Below are 16,990 nucleotides of genomic sequence, written 5' to 3'. Positions count from 1 at the left end.
CTTACATTTGGACCATAACAGATAGGGACAGGATTAGGACATTCGGCCCATTGAGTCCACTCTACCATTCCATCACGGCAGAACACATCACCTTGCCCTCCTTTGAATTAAACTCCATCTGCCTCTCCCTGCACAACTTTCCATCCAGTCTGTATCCAAGCCAACTTTCCTCCCATCCACAATACTATCAACTTGTCTTTGCCACAAACCTACCAATTATTTCTTCAACATTCACAACTCAGTTGTTATCATATCACACGAGTTACCCTTTGATACATCACAGAGTAACAGACATCAATCAGAGAAGCAACCTCCCAACTCCACCTTCAGCTTCTCATCACCAGTTAATGTTGGAACCGATTCACCAGCTTGCCTTGGATCTCAGGAGCCCCTGGACCAGCTCTCCCTATCAAAGATCGAACCAAAGTGTAGGGCGATAACATCTACCTCACTGTTGTTGCCAATCATTATAGTCACCGCCTTAAAAAAATTCATGGGAGGGTGTTGAATTCTCCTGTGCAAGGAGGATCTGAAGGGCCTGTATAGTTCTGTGACATTCCAGGCCAACCAATTCCCATTTGGAATTGATGGTTGTTTGTCTACCAGGCGTCCAATGTATGGGGGAAACTCTGGACCCCTGGGTCAGTTATGTAAAACCTGGCATCCCGGCATTCAACTGCAGATACCAAGGCTAGGCTTTTCACGCAATCCACAATCTCATGGGAGTAATTCCTGCCTTTCCACACATCTCTCAAAGGATTGGATGTGGGAATGACAAAGTCTGCTTTCTGGGATGTGAACACCAACTATCCCTCCCTGCTGTGAGAGGGATCAGTGTTGTAAATATTTATTGTAGTTATCTTGTATTTATGGCAATATATTATTGTTATATTGAAGTGTTCGGCCAAGAGTGAGGGAGTGGGGGATGGAGATTGGAAATGTAATCCGGAAATAATGGAAACATTCAGCAGGTCAGGCAACAATTGTGGGAGCTGTTGTACGTCCAATGAGCACATTGTGGCCCTGATTGTTTACCTGCACCTGATTTTCTCTGTAACTCTAACAGTATTGTGTATTCTGTTTCCCATTTGCACTGCACTGAGGTGCTGATGTAGGCATGATCTTTCAGGACAGGACACAAATTAAAGCTCCTCACTGTTCCTCAGTACAAGTGAGAATAATAAAGCAATTATCAAAATGGAGAAGCAGGTAAATTGTAAATTCTGCTTGTGAAACTGCAGGGGGAGTGGGGGTGGAGGATGTCTCTGATGGGCTAAATCCGGGGTAACCACGGGGAGAAGGTGCAGACCAGCTCACTGAGTGATTGGGAGCAGTTAGGGAGTGAGAACATTTCTGTCGTGCTTTTCCCTGAGAACAGGTATCTGACCTATTTATAGAGATTTGAAGACGTTGCCAGGAAAGTTGATGAATGTAAAGCAATGGATGTTGTCCACATGGACATTAGTAAAACCATTGACAAGCCATTTGCCTCCACATGGTCGATCAAGAAAGTTCAATAGCTTGGCATTCAAGGTAAGGTCCTAAATTCAATGAGATATTGGCTCTGTGGGAGAAGCCAGACATGGTTGTCTCTCTGACTGAAGGCATATGACTGGTGGTGTGCCACAGGGATAGGTTCCTGGCTTGCTGTTGCTTGTCCTCTACACCAACATTTTGGATCATAATGTGGTTAACTGGAATAGCAACTTTGCAGATAATGCCAAAATTAGAGGTGCAGTGGACTGCACAATCATCTGGAGCAGCTGGAAAAACGGCCTGAAACATGGCAGATGGAAATTGATGAAGACAAGTACAAGGTGTTGCACCTCGGGAGGTCAAACCTGGGTAGGACCTGCACGGTGAAAGGTACGACACTGAGGGTGTGGCAGAGGCTTCTGGCAATACTGACCCATAAATCCAACGTATTAAGTACAGGAGTTAGGATGTTATGTTGAAGCTAGGTAAGAGATTGATGATGCTGAATTTGGAGTATTGTGTGCAGTTCTACCTACAGGAAAGATGCCAATAAATACAGTTAAAATTTACAAACATCTACCAGTACTTGAGGACCTGCGAAAGATTGAAACGGTTAGGATTTTAGTCCCTCGTGCATAAGAGAATGAGGGGATATTTGATAGAAAAATATAAAATGATGAGGGCTATAGTTGGGGTAAGTGCAAGCAGGCTATTCCACTGAGGTTTGGTGAGACTAGAATTAGAGGCCATGAGGTAAGGGTGAAAGGTGAAATGTTTAAGAGGAACATGAGACGGTGGTGAGAATGTGGAACGAGCTGCCAGAGGAATTGGTGGATGCAGGTTCAATTTCAACGTTCCAGAAGTATGGATATGTACATGGATAGCAGGGGTATGGGGTGGGGAGGAGTGGGCAGGTGCAGATCAATGCAATCGGGCAAGTTTGGCATGGACTAGATAGGCCAAAGGACCTGTTTCTGTGCTGAAGTACCTATTACTCTGATTCTATAAAAGACACGTGTACCACTTGGGGTCGCAAGATAGTGTAGTGATTGGCATAACGCTTTGTAGTAACAGCGATCCAGGTTCAATTCCTACCACTGCCAATAAGGAGTTTGCATGCTCTCCCCATGACCATGTGGGTTTCATCCGAGTGATCCAGTTTCTTCCCACAGACAGTTGGTAGGTTAATTGGTGATTGTAAACAGTCCCGTTATTAGGCTAGGATTAAATCGGGGTATTACTGGGAGGGGTGATTCAAAGCGCCAGAATGGCCCGTTCTGTATCTCAATAAATAAACAAACTCATCAACATTAAAAGTTACACGTAGAGTTGTCAACTGTAAACATCGTTAAAGCTACAAGGAGATTACACATTGACTTTGTCAACCATAAAAGTTGTTCAAGAAACATGTATAATCATACGCTCAGATCCTTAACAATCATGTCTGCAATTCCAATCAACAAACACAAAAAGCAAACTGTACCTCCCTCTGCAACTGGACCCTTGACTCCCTCATCGGGGCACCACAGTCAGTGTGGATCAGAAAGAACATCTCTACCTCGTTGACACCCAACACTGTCACACCTCAGGGGTGTGTGCTTAGTCCACTGCTCTGCTCTCTCTACACCCATGACTGTGTAGCTAGGCACAGCTCAAATGCCAGCCATAAATTTGATGATTTCACAACTATTATTGGCAGAGTATCAGATGGTGACAAGGAGGCATTCAGGAGTGAGATAGATCGGCTAGATAAGTGGTGTCACAACAACAACCTTCATTGCTACCATCAAGGAGGATGTTCAGAGCCTAAGGGCACACACCTAAATTTCAGGAACAGCTCCCCCTTCCCCATCAGATTTCTGAATGGACAATCAACCCATGTACACTTCCTCATCATTGCTTTGCTCTCTGTTTGCGCTATTTTTATATATATATTCTTATTGCAATTTATAATATTTTTATTTTTATGTATTGTAATGGACAGCTGCCACAAAATAAGGTCAGATAGGGGCAGATCAACAGAAACTAAGGGGCAGGTTCTCATTCTGAAGTGAACTACTGGAGGAGTTGGGTTCAGAAGGGGTTAAGTGACACCAGCAGTGAGTGGGTCTCTCCCCTATTCACTGGATCGCATCTACTCTCCCAACCTTTACCCCTATCCCCATGTACAAGACACAAATCAACATGTTACAGGTCAATTTTGCTTGTGCATTGTGGCGCCAAAATTTTCTTCGCGCCCTGAAGTTTGTTGATCACCCTGATGTTTCGATGACCTGAATCGTGAGTGACAACAAGCTGTACTCGGGGCGGAGTCTGCTAGGAAGCCTCAAATGTGGCTGAGTCTAGCAGTAGAGCTGGTGCTTCCCCACAGGCAGTGATGGAGATTGGAGGATCTGCCCCCTCCCCCAGGTGCACGGCATCATCCCACAGCTGAATACCCTCAGGTAAAGTTCTGGGATCATGACAGTGGGGTTGTACTGTCGGACCCTACCGGACCGTTATTGCCGAAACAGGGATGTTGTGATGAGTTGGGTTGGCGAAGGGGGTCAGATATCAGTACTGGTGACACATCCCGCGAAGGGAGCCAGGCCCAAACAAAACCCACACGGTCATGGGGAGGATGTACAGACCTCGGTGGGAATTGAACCCATGAGCCTGTACTGTAAAGCGTTGTGCCACCACTACACTACGGTACCACCCCTGTGTCTTACACTCTTGTCTCACAGCCTCCCCAGTGGCTACATCTGTGAGAAGTGCACCCAGTAGTTACTTGGGACAGTAGTTTGGAAGGGACTGGGGAATCTACTCAAAATAATGAAGGTACAATGATTCTGTTGTCGTGGGTAATTTCAATAGCTCCAATATAGACTGAGAGCTCCTTAGTGGAAGAGATTAAAGAGGACAGCGTTTGTTAGTTGCATCCAGAAGGATTGATACTGGACCTGGGGTTGTGTAATAAGCCTGGCCAGGTGACAGACTTCCCATTGGAGAATTGTCAGGGAACAGTAACCATGTGTTTTAAGATAGCTATAGATAAAGGCAAGTACAGATCGTGCTATAGTATTAAATTACAACACAGCCAATTACAAGACATTGAGGAAGGAACTAGGGAGAGTCAACTGGGAACAGTAGTCTTTAGGTGAACACATCTGAGGACAGGTATGTGTGGAGGGTGTGTAAAGACCAACTCCACAGAGTACAGGACAGGTACGCTCCATGTACAGAGGACAAGGATACCCAAGTCAGGGAACCTGGGACGTTGTGAAAGACCCGTGTGGTAAGTACAGTTCCAACACCATATACAAGTTTGCTGATGACACCAGTGTTGTAGGATCTATCAAAGGGATTGATGAATCTGCATACAGGGAGGAAGCTTGGCTGAGTGGTGTTATAACTACAAGCTCTCACTGAATGTGAACAATGTCAAGGAACTGATTGTAGACTGTTGGAGAGGGAAACCAGAGGTCCATGAACCAGTAATCATCGGAGGATCAGAGTTGGAGAGGGTCAGTAATTTTACATTCCCTGGGTGTCACTATCTCAGAGGACTTGTCCAGGACCCATCATATAAATTTTATTGGGAAAGCACGGAAGTGCTTCTAGTTCCTCGGGAATCTGTGGATGATTGACAAGTCACCTTAGCAAGCTTCTATAGATGTGTGGTGGAAAGTGTGTTAACTGCCTGTTATGGGGGGAAAGTGAACCCAACACACTCTTCACATACAGTAAGAGCAAGAGGGTAGTGACACTGACGGATTAAGGATGCAAACCATGTTTGGAGCTGGAGGCTGTGGGCAAGGTCCTACATGAGAAATTTCCATCAGTATTCAAGAAGCTGCTGTTGTTCGGAACAATCCTGGAAACTATGGACCAATGAGTCTCACGTCAGTGGTAGGCAAACTGCTGGAGGGGGTGCTCAGGCCTCAGCACCCTGACTTTGTGCGACAAATCGTGTCATGCTCTCTTGGTTCAGCTTTTTGATGAGGTGACAAGGGTGATTGAAGGTGGAACTGTGGATATTGTCTGCGTGACTGTTAGTCATGCATTTGACAAGATCCCCCACAAGATTCTTGTCCAGAAGATTAAGATGCATGGGATCCACAGCGAATTGGCCATTTGCTTTCATAGAAGTCAGAGTGGTGGCAGGAGACCCATGTGTACTGGTATTCCGTAGGGATCTGTCTGGGTCACACACTGTTGGTGATAATAGAAATATCTTGGAGGAGAATATAACTGGGTGGTTTGTAGACAGCTGACTGGTGTTGTGAACAGTGTACAAGTCTGGTAAAGGGTAGAGCGGGATGTAGATCAGTTACAGATACGGGCAATGGATCTACAAATGGTATTTGGAGTTTAATTTGGTCAAGTGTGAGATGCTGCTCTTTGGGAGATCAAAGTGTCCATTCACCATTAATGGTGGGACCCTTGCATTTGGGAAGATGAATCCCGAGTCCAAGTCAGTTGTTCTCTCCACTTTCCACGCAGACTGACAGGGCGGTAAAGTAAAACAAGCTCAGTAACATGTGTCAGTGATTGACAGTTAACCAGGCGAGTAAAGGCAGAATCAGTTTTTAAATCACCCACATATGTCGTGAAATCTGTTAACTTAGCAGCAGCAGTACAAATCAGAATAGAGAAAAATTAAAAAATGAATTACAGTAAGTATATATGATATTAAATAGTTAAATTAAAAATAGCTCCAAAGCAGAAATAATAAATGTGAGATAGTATTCATGAGTTCAATGTCCATTCAGAAATCAGAAGGCAGAGGGGAAGACGCTAAGTCTGTGCTTTCAGGCTTCTGTACCTCTAACTGTAGTAGCAATGAGAAGAGGGCACGTCCTGGGTCAGGGGGTGGGTCCTTAATAATGGGCACTGCCTTTTTTTAACTACTGCCCCGCCCATCCCACTTCCTAAATCTGATGCTGGCCTGGCTCTGTCCCGGTATCTGCCTTCTGTCCATTCGCTGAAAATGCAGTCAGTTACAGGTAAATTTTGTTTGTATATTCTGGCGCCAATTATTTCGCGCGCTGAATGCAAATTACGATGACGTAACCGGATGACAATGACGCACTTACGGTATTGCAATTCTCACCAATCAGCGCTCGGCGGAGCTTCATTTAAGAAGCCGCATATATAAAAGTCCCGGGAGTCGGAGTCGGAGGAGAAGGAGGAGGAGGAAGAGTTGGAGAAGGAGAAGGAGAAGGAGAAGGAGAAGGAGAAGGAGAAGGAGAAGGAGAAGGAGAAGGAGAAGGAGAAGGAGAAGGAGAAGGAGAAGGAGAAGGAGAAGGAGTGTTTGAAATGGCTGTCTGCAGCATCCTACAGTCAAATGAGTCAAGTGCCCTCAGGTAGAGGTCCCGGGATCGTGACGGTGGGATTGTTCTTTCATACAACACCAGGCGGCGATTGCAGAAGTGGGGTTCTGGACGGTGACGGGAGCCGCAAATGTCCGTTCCTTAGCGGGAGGGAGAGGGGGAGAGCGACCGGAACGGGGGCAGGGAGAGAGAGGGGGCCGAGGAGAGCATTCTCTGCAAAGTTTGTTGATTACCCACGTTGGTGGGTTGTCAGGCTGCACCGATCAGCGCTCGGTTCCAAGTTGGGAAGTGGGATCACAGGAGTCGTATCAAACAGTTGGTGTTCAAACTCGTGTTTGGAAGTCGCATTCAATGTTGAGAAGGCGCAGCTAAAATCAGAAAGCCGGTGATGCAAGCGTCATTGCGTACAGAGAGAATGGGCGTGGGCACGGGCAGGGAGATTCTGTTCGAAGTGCCTGTTTGCCCCTTTTGGGAGTGGGTGGAGGACAGGGAGAGAGCGGCGGCTGTAGAAAGTTCTACCAATCAGTGGGTCACAGGAACTTTCACTGAATTTTGACTAGAAGCGGAAAGGCGGTGTTCTGCACAGCGAGATCGTGTTTGAAATGCCTGTGAGAGCGCGCGGATGTTGCCGTCATGGATTTTAGCAAGGTCTGGCCATTAGCATGCACTGCCCCTTTAAATATAATCTCACTAACACCCAATACCGCAGACTTGCCTGCACTGGTTTCCACCGGCCATCGTCTCCAAGCATATTTGCATCCATCTGAGTTCCCAGTACGGATCCCTGGTCAAATACTTCCAGTCAGAACACTTCCCCTCAACCATTACCTTCTGTCTGATGTAGGCAAGCCAGTTCTAAGTCCAAACAGCCGATTCACTCTCCATCCCACAGACCTTAAACTGGATGAGCTTCCATATTACCATATAACAATTACAGCACGGAAACAGGCCATCTCGGCCCTTCTAGTCCGGGCCGAATGCTTACTCTCACCTAGTCCCACTGGCCTGCACTCAGCCCATAGCCCTCCATTCCTTTCCTGTCCATATACCTATCCAATTTTACTTTAAATGACAATACCGAACCTGCCTTTACCACTTCTACTGGAAGCTGATTCCACACAGCTACCACTCTCTGAGTAAAGAAATTCCCCCTCGTGTTACCCTTAAACATTTGCCCCCTAACTCAACTCATGTCCTCTTGTTTGAATCTCCCCTACTCTCAATGGAAAAAGCCTATCCATGTCAACTCTATCTATCCCCCTCATTATTTTAAACACCTCTATCAAGTCCCCCCTCAACCTTCTACACTCCAAAGAATAAGGACCTAACTTGTTTAATCTTTCCCTGTAACTTAGGTGCTAAAATCCAGGTATCATACTAGTAAATCTTCTCTGTACTCTCTCTATTTTGTTGACATCTTTCCTATAATTTGGTGACCAGAACTGTACACAATACTCCAAATTTGGCCTTACCAATGCCTTGTACAATTTTAACATTACAACCCAACTCCTAAACTCAGTGCTCTGATTTATAAAGGCCAGCATACCAAAAGCTTTCTTCACCACCCTATTCACATGAGATTCCACCTTTAGGGAACTATGCACCATTATTCCTAGATCACTCTCTTCTACTGCATTCCTCAATGCCCTACCATTTACCATGTATGTCCTATTTTGATTATTCCTACCAAAATGTAGCACCTCACACTTATCAGCATTAAACTCCATCTGCCATCATTCAGCCCACTCTTCTAAATCTCTCTGCAAGCTTTGAAAACCTACTTCATTATCCACAGCGCCACCTACTTAGTATCATCTGCATACTTACTAATCCAATTTATCCAGATCATTAATGTGTATGACAAACAACATTGGACCCAATACAGATCCCTGAGGCACACTACTAGTCACTGGCCTCCAACCTAACGAACAGTTATCCACCACTACTCTCTGGCATATCCCATCCAGCCACTGTTGAATCCATTTTACTACTTCAATATTGATACCTAATGATTGAACCTTCCTGACTAACCTTCTGTGCGTAACCTTGTCAAAGGCTTTACTGAAGTCCATATAGAGAACATCCGCTGCTTTACCCTCGTCAACTTTCCTCATAACCTCTTCAAAAAATTCAATAAGATTTGTCAAACATGACCTTCCACGCACAAATCCATGCTGACTATTCCTAATCAGACCCCGTCTATCTAGATAATTATATATATCATCTCTAACAATACTTTCCACTAATTTACCCACCACTGACGTCAAACTGACAGGCCTATAATTGCTAGATTTACTCTTAGAACCCTTTTTAAACAATGGAACCACATGAGCAATACGCCAATCCTCCGGTACCATCCCCATTTCTAGTGACATTTGAAATATTTCTGTCAGAGCCCCTGCTATTTCTACACTAACTTCCCTCAAGGTCCTAGGGAATATCCTGTCAGGATCCAGAGATTAATCCACTTTTATATTCCTTAAAAGCAGCAGTACTTCCTCCTCTTTAATTGTCATAGTTTCCATAACTTCCCTACTTGTTTCCCTTACCTTACACAATTCAATATCCTTCTCCTTAGTGAATACCGAAGAAAAGAAATTGTTCAAAATCTCCCCCATCTCTTCCGGCTCCACACATTGCTGTCCACTCTGATTCTCTAAGGGAACAATTTTATCCCTCACTATCCTTTTGCTATTAATATAACTGTAGAAACCCTTTGGATTTATTTTCACCTTACTTGTCAAAGCAACCTCATATCTTCTTTTAGCTTTTCTAATTTCTTAAGATTCTTCTTGCATTCTTTATGTTCCTCGAGCACCTCATTTACTCCATGCTGCCAATATTTATTGTAGATATCTCTCTTTTTCCTAACCAAGTTTCCAATATCCCTTGAAAACCATGGCTCTCTCAAACTTTTAACCTTTCCTTTCAACCTAACAGGAAGACAAAGATTCCGTACCCTCAAAATTTAACCTTTAAATGACCTCTGTTTCTCTATTACATCCTTCCCATAAAACAAATTGTCCCAATCCACTCCTTCTAAATCCTTTCGCATCTCCTCAAAGTTAGCCTTTCACCAATCAAAAATCTCAACCCTGGGTCCAGTCCTATCCTTCTCCATAATTATATTGAAACTAATGGCATTGTGATCACTGGACCCGGTGCTCCCCAACACATACCTCCGTCACCTCACCTATTTCATTCCCTAACAGAAGATCCAACACTGCCCCTTCTCTAGTCAGTTACTTTCCCATCAGGTACTTTGTCCGAGGCCTTGCTAACATCCATGTCGGCAATATTCGCTGTCCAGGCTTCATCAATAACCCTCCACCTCGTCAAAAAACACAACAGAGTCAAAAACACACAACTGGCCCCACATAAGAACAGCCTGACTGACCCCGATTTGGCCATGGTTTTCCATTAAATCCAATCCCAAAGAAACATTTAAAATCAGGCTACTGGCTGGACAGTTTCAGCTGTTCATGACTAAACTCTGACTGCTATTGACAATTCTAGTCTGAGGTGGGATCAGATTCTGCAGAGTTCACTCCTCACCTCAACCTATCTGTCTCCTCAGGTTCATCGCAATCTGTCTGTTGTTGTTCACGGTCGGATCTGCTGCTCGTAAGTACAACGTAGCATAGAGGGAGACTCTGTGTCCAGGGTTGAGTGAGAGTCATTCTGTGTCTGATCTCTGTGATGGGACAGTCTGCAGGGAACTGCATTTCATCTGACCCATGGAGTGGGCAATGGGACATTGTAGAGGGAATTTCACCCTGTATCTGGTTCCAGTTTGGTATTATGAGGTGGTAGGGGGAGGGAGAGATTCATTGTTGGGCTGACCCTGGGGCTGTGATGGGGCAGTGTATAGGGAACCACTATGAAGGGGGGGTTGACATCCCTCTGAACCCACTGACCCTGATACTCCTCTCCCGGCAGGTGATCACGGCCCTTGTAAGTTCATTCGAAAACCCATCTCCCTCAGCTGTCCCTGTACAATGTCCTGGTCCCAGATCCTGCGGCTTCACAACCTCGGACAGTTCCAGGATAACTGCACCAGAGGCACAGGCAACGAACTCCGCTGTCAGATCGCCAGGGAAGCCAGGGTGGAAGCTGGTGGTGTCACCCTGAACTACACCCGGGGTATCCCTGGCACCGTCTTCTGTGAGATCTCCAACAACACATCGGGTAAGTGCGGATGGGAGAGGAAGGGTCTGATACTCCAGACTGCCATCATACTGATGTACATTCTCTCCGTGCCACGAGGGAGACTCTAGACTTGGAACAGGCACTTTGGCCCAAAAGACTTGGGGAACTGGGGAGAGCAGCTCAGCACTGAGGTGTACCCATCATGTTCGACAGGTTCGGAGAGTCCCAGACAGGAGACAGTGGCAGACGAAACGCCCACCTCCCCACCGGTGACGAATTCTGAGATTGTGTCCACTAGGACGGACAGTTCCAAAAGAGCAGAAATGTGGGACATTAATGTGCTGATGGGAATTCGAGGTGAGGTTTAAATGATTCTCAGAAGTGTGTGGGTCTCTCCCCTCCTCCTGCTCTTTTCCCCGTTGCCGTGCTGGGCAGTTTGACAACAGAGGGCAGAGGAGCAGAATAAGGCCATTCAGCCCATTGAGTCTGTGCTGCCATTTGAACAGTGGCTGATTTTTCTCAACCCTGGGCTCCATTTTAAATGTTTCCTCTCATCTTAAACCCCTGTCTCCTTGATTCCACAACTCAGGGTTGGGAAGAATGTATTCACCTTATTTACATCCCTCAAATTTAATGCCCCTCTCTCAGTCTCCAACACTACTGTGAATAAAACCCTAACGAGTTCAGACTCTCTCAATAACTCAGTCCCTTGAGTCTGGGCAACATCGTCAAATCCCCTCGGCTCTCTCTACAGCTGAATGGCATCTGTCCAATAGCAGGGTGATCAATATTGTAAATCTCCTGATTGCTGAAGGCCAGCGGTCCTGTCTACCTGTGCCACTGCGTACAAAACATGTACTTGACATATAAGGGATGGGTATATTTCTTGACACAAAATGCAGTTGGATAGGGTGGGAGAATTTGTATTCTGTGTTTGTTCCATGTACATTGAAACATACAGTGAAATGCATCATTTGTGTTAATGACTAACAGCCGAAGGAGGTGCAAGGGGCAGCCTGTGATTGTCAGCACACATTCTGGTGTCTGCAGTAAATATACAAATCAGTACAGAAGGAGCAACAAACAACATCAGCAAGGACCCCCCCCCCACCCCCGTTCCATAGATCCCAATCCCCAGTGCACAATGGAATAGATGGAACCGCGCAGTGAGGTGTGGGTGTAAACAGACTATTCCACATCTATACTGTACGTTTCTGGTCGATTTGCTCTGATTACAGTATTTCTCTTCCCCAGTGACGGTGGGACTCTGTGTGCCTGTGGCTGTGCTTCTCTTTCTCTGGTAAGTGACCACATCCATTCCTGGAGAATCTCTATGCCAGAGCTCCCCATTGGTGGCTTCACTGTACCCCTTCCGTTCTTCAGTTCCCCTCCAGCTGTGAATCCCCTCCCCATCTCAGCTCCACTCCCTGCCTGTGTCACCCTGTGATCAGACTCTCCTTATGGCCTTCTGTTCTACATGCAGGTGCAGAATGTGTGGCTCATGATAAGGTTGGACCAGACAGAACTTTGTGGGGTGTCTATGCACAGTGAGATCCCACTATCAGCAGAATTGAGGACCCTTGGCACTTGTACATTCTCCGCTCTTCCACTGTCCGTCAGCGGAAGATACAAACAGTTGAAACTGGTCCAACCAGACTCAACGACAACATCTGTCCCGCCATCACCAAACGTCTCGGACCCAAGAAGATGAACGCGTGATCTGTGTCTTGGTATTTGTGACAATCGTAAACCAGTTACCAACACTCCGGAAATAGGCAGCAGATACGAGGTGCTCCTTAAATGGCAAGGGGAGTTGTGTGATAAATTTGCACTTAGTGGCCACTTCTCCCTACACCTGATTAATGCAAATATCCAATCTATCTAACTGATTCCTAAGCTCCGGAACCTGGGTCTTAGCACTCAGATCTGCAGCTGGATCTTCAACTTCCTCACAGACAGGACCCAGGCTGTAAAAATAGGGGACAAGCTCTCCTCTACAATCACTCTGAGCACCGGTGCCCCACAAGGCTATTTACTCAGCCCCCTGCTGTACTCACTGTACACCCACGATTGTGTAGCCAAGTTTCCATCGAACTCAATATATAAGTTTGCTGATGACACCGCAATTGTAGGCCGTATCTTGGGTAATGATGAGTCTGAGTACAAAGAGGAAGTTAAGAACCTGGTGGCATGGTGCGAAGACAATAACCTATCCCTCAATGTCAGCAAGACAAAGGAATTGGTTGTTGACTTCAGAAGGAGTAGCGGACTGCACAACCCCATCTACATCGGTGGTGCTCAGGTGGAACAGGTCAAAAGCTTTAAGTTCCTCGGGGTGAATATCACAAATGACCTGACTTGGTCTAACCAAGCAGAGTCCACTGCCAAGAAGGCCCACCAGTGCCTTTACTTCCTGAGAAAGCTGAAGAAATTTGGCCTGTCCCCTGAAACCCTCACTAATTTTTATAGATGCACCGTAGAAAGCATTCTTCTAGGGTGCATCACAACCTGGTATGGAAGTTGTCCTGTCCAAGACCAGAAGAAGCTTCAGAAGATCGTGAACATAGCCCAGCACATCACACAAACCAATCTTCCATCCTTGCACTCACTTTACACCGCACGCTGTTGGAGCAGTGCTGCCCGGATAATCAAGGACACGGCCCACCCAGCCAACACATTTTTTGTCCCACTTCCCTCCGGGAGAAAGTTCAGGAGCTTGAAGATTCATACGGCCAGATTTGGGAACAGCTTCTTTCCAACTGTGATAAGACTGCTGAATGGATCCTGACCCGGATCTGGGCCGTACCTTCCAAATATCCGGACCTGACTTGCACTACCTTACTTTCCCTTTTCTATTTTTAAATTATGATTTATAATTTAAATTTGTGTTATATTTACTTCGATTTGTACTTCAGTGAGTGATGAATTTGCACTCAGTGGCCACGTTTACCTACACCTGATGAATGCAAATATCTAATCAGACAATCATTTGGCTGCAACTCAATGCATTAAAGCCCGCAAAATCGATGTTCACACGTTGATCAGAATAAAGTGGCTGCTGTGGCCTTGTTTGCATTTGGACAAAATAAACATTACAACACCAAGTGTATAATTTCATATTAATTTTAAAGAGAAAATGGTTCTTCAGAGCAACATAGACAAAATGCTGCAGGAACTCGACAGGACAGGCAGGATCTATGGAAAAAAGTACAGTCGGCAGTTTGGGCTGAACATTTGGTAGAACTGGAGGAAAAAATGATGAGTAGATTTAATAGGTGGAGGAGGAGGAGAGGGAAGCTCACGGTGATAGCTGAAACCAGGATGGGGAGGGATCAAGTAAAGAGCTGGGAAGTTGATTGGGAAAAGAGACACAGGGCTCGAGAAGGGGGAGTCCAACTGGAGAGAACAGAAGGCCCTGGAAGAAAGAAAAAGGGGGTGAAGCACCAGAGACAGGCGATGGTAGGTAAGGAGATGAGGTGAGAAAGGGAAAAGGGGATGACTGGTGTTGTTCCTCCAACCTGAGTGTGGCCTCATCATGACAGTAGAGGAGGCCATGGATTAACATATCGGAATGGGATGGCGACTGGGAGATCACGTTGGTGGACAGAGCGTAGGTGCTTAGCGAAGTGGTCTACCAATCAATGTTCCCGTGTTGACTGAAACCCCGCTCTGAAGACTGACTGCTCTCCTTGCACAGGGAGCCGAAGGCACTCTTGCTCACTGACTGTTCGGGGCCCTGAATGCTAGTGAAGGAGGAGGTGTAGGGACAGGTGTTGTACTAGTTCTGCTTGCACGGATATCACTGGGGAGGGACAAATGCACTAGGGAGCTGCTTGGGGAACAATCCCGACAGAAATCCGAAAGTGGCATGGCCGAGAAGCTGGTGCAGGGGGCAGGGCTTCAGGTTCTTGGATATTTGGGATCTCTTCTAGGGGAGGCATGACCTGTTCAAAAGTGAAGGGGCTGCACCTGAACCCGAGGGGAACCAATGTTCTCGCAGTCAGGTGTGTTGGAGTTGCTGCTGAGGATGAAACTAATTTTGGCAGGGGGTTGGAAACCAGTGTAAAGGGCTGCAGGATAGAACAGAAAAACAAAGTTAACGTGCTGTCAGATTGTCAGGAAGGGCAGGCAGGTGATGGGACTTAGTTGCAGCCAACAAGTTGAGTATCAAATAATTGGGGATACAGAGTTGGAAAATACAGTAAATACGGTCTCAAGGTGTTTAATCTAAATGCGTGTAGTATAAGAAATAAGGTGAATCATCTTGTTGCAGTATTACAGATTATCGGATATGACGTTGTGGCCATCACTGAATCATGGCTGAATGATTATTGTAGTTGGGAGCTGAATGTCCAAGGTCACATGTTGCATCGGAGGGATAGGAAATTAGGCATCAAATTCATAGAAAGATGAGAGGTAGGATTGGAAGAAGTTGAATTTTTGTAGGTTGAGTTAAGAAACTGGAACGGTAAAAGAACCCTGGTGCCAGGCCTCCCAAAAGCAGCGAGGTTGTGGATTACAACGGGAAATAGAGAAGGCATCTCAAAGTGGCAATGTTCCGTCAGTCATGCGAGATTTCAACATGCAGGTCAATTAGGAAAATCAGGTTGGAAATGGATCCCAGGAGAGTGTGTTTGTTGAATGCCTATGAGATGGCTTTTTAAACCAGTTTGTCATTGAGCCTACTAGGGGATCAGCTCTCCTGGATTGAGTGTTATGTAACCAACCGGAGGTGATAAGGGAGCTTAAGATATAAGAGCCCTGAGGAGCACAATATCATTGAGTTAAACTTGAAACTTGACAGTGAGAAAGTAAGGTCTGACATAGCAGTATTACTGTGGATTAAGGGAAATCACAGGGGCATGAGAGAGGAGTTGGCCAGAGTAAACTGGAAGATGCTGGCGGGGATGACAGCAGAGCAGCAATGGTGCTAGTTTCTAGGGAAAATCAGGAAGGTGTGGGATAGATGTATTCCAAATACTAAGATATACTCAAATGGCAAAATTGTACAACCGTGGCTGACAAGCGAAGTCAAAGTTAATGTAAAAGCAAAAGAAAGCAAGGGCAGACAACAAAGCAAAAATTAGTGGGAAGATAAAAGATGAGAAAGCTTTCAAAACCGTACAGAGAGCAACTAAAATAATCACTAGGAGGGAAAAGATGAAATATGAAAGCAAGCTAGCAAACTACATCAAGGTGGATAGTAAAAGCTGCTTCAATTAGGTAAAAATGGGAGATGAGAGTGAATATAGGACCACTAGAATATGAGGCTGGAGAAATAATACCGGGGGCTAATGAGATGACAGATGAACTAAATGAGTATTTTCTATTAGTCTTCACTGAAAGACACTAGCGGTGTGCAAATATTGAAGGGTGTGAGGGAAGAGAATTGAGGGCAATTAAAAGGTGCTCAAAAAGCTGAAACACCGAAAGGAACACAAGTCATCTGGACCAGATGAACTGTACCCTGGGGTTCTGAAAGAGGTAACAGTATAGATTGTGGAGGCATCATTGGAGCCTCCCTGCCCTCTATTGTGGACCTGTACTCTTCCAGGTTGAAGAAGAGGGCGGGGAACATCATAAAGGACTCCTCCCATCCTGCACACGGACTGTCTGATCTGCTTTTGTCTGGTAGGTGCTTCAGATCCCTCCAGACTAAGACTAATAGGCACTGGAGAAGTTTTTTCCCTACTGCGGTCACTTTGCTGAACAGTTAACTGTCGGCTAACTATTACTTGGATTGCACTACCTATATGTATAATCTATATTTTCATTTATATTTATCGTTATTATTGTTATGAGCAGAGAGACAACATCTGCCGGAAGTAAATTCCTTGTATGTGCATAGGTACTTGGCGATTAAAGTCTGATTCTGATTAGTAATGATCTTTTAAGAATCATTAGCCTCTGGCATGGTGCCAGGGGACAGGAATGTTGCAAATGTTACTCCATTCTTCACTGAAAGGAGGAAGCTGCAGAAAGGAAATTATAGACCAGTTACTCCGACCTGAGTGATTGGGAAGATGTTGGAATCAATTTTTAAGGGTAAG

General features: G+C 45.6%; 1 protein-coding gene across 1 annotated transcript; it reads left to right on the top strand.

Annotated features, from left to right (window-relative positions):
• The first annotated feature begins 1,197 nt into the window (after window positions 1-1,197).
• LOC140726793 (uncharacterized) lies at window positions 1,198-14,033 on the top strand. Its single transcript, XM_073043670.1, has 6 exons — window positions 1,198-1,209; window positions 6,620-6,824; window positions 10,731-10,979; window positions 11,154-11,297; window positions 12,195-12,240; window positions 12,424-14,033. The coding sequence occupies exons 1-6, from the start codon at window positions 1,198-1,200 to the stop codon at window positions 12,443-12,445; spliced, it is 678 nt and encodes a 225-aa protein (XP_072899771.1). The 3' UTR covers window positions 12,446-14,033.
• Window positions 14,034-16,990: the final 2,957 nt, after the last annotated feature.

The sequence above is a fragment of the Hemitrygon akajei genome, chromosome 1, assembly GCF_048418815.1.
Source record: "Hemitrygon akajei chromosome 1, sHemAka1.3, whole genome shotgun sequence".
Taxonomy (NCBI): Eukaryota; Metazoa; Chordata; class Chondrichthyes; order Myliobatiformes; family Dasyatidae; genus Hemitrygon; species Hemitrygon akajei.
The sequence above is the reverse complement of the archived record's forward strand: the minus strand, read 5'-3'. Positions and strand labels throughout refer to the sequence as shown.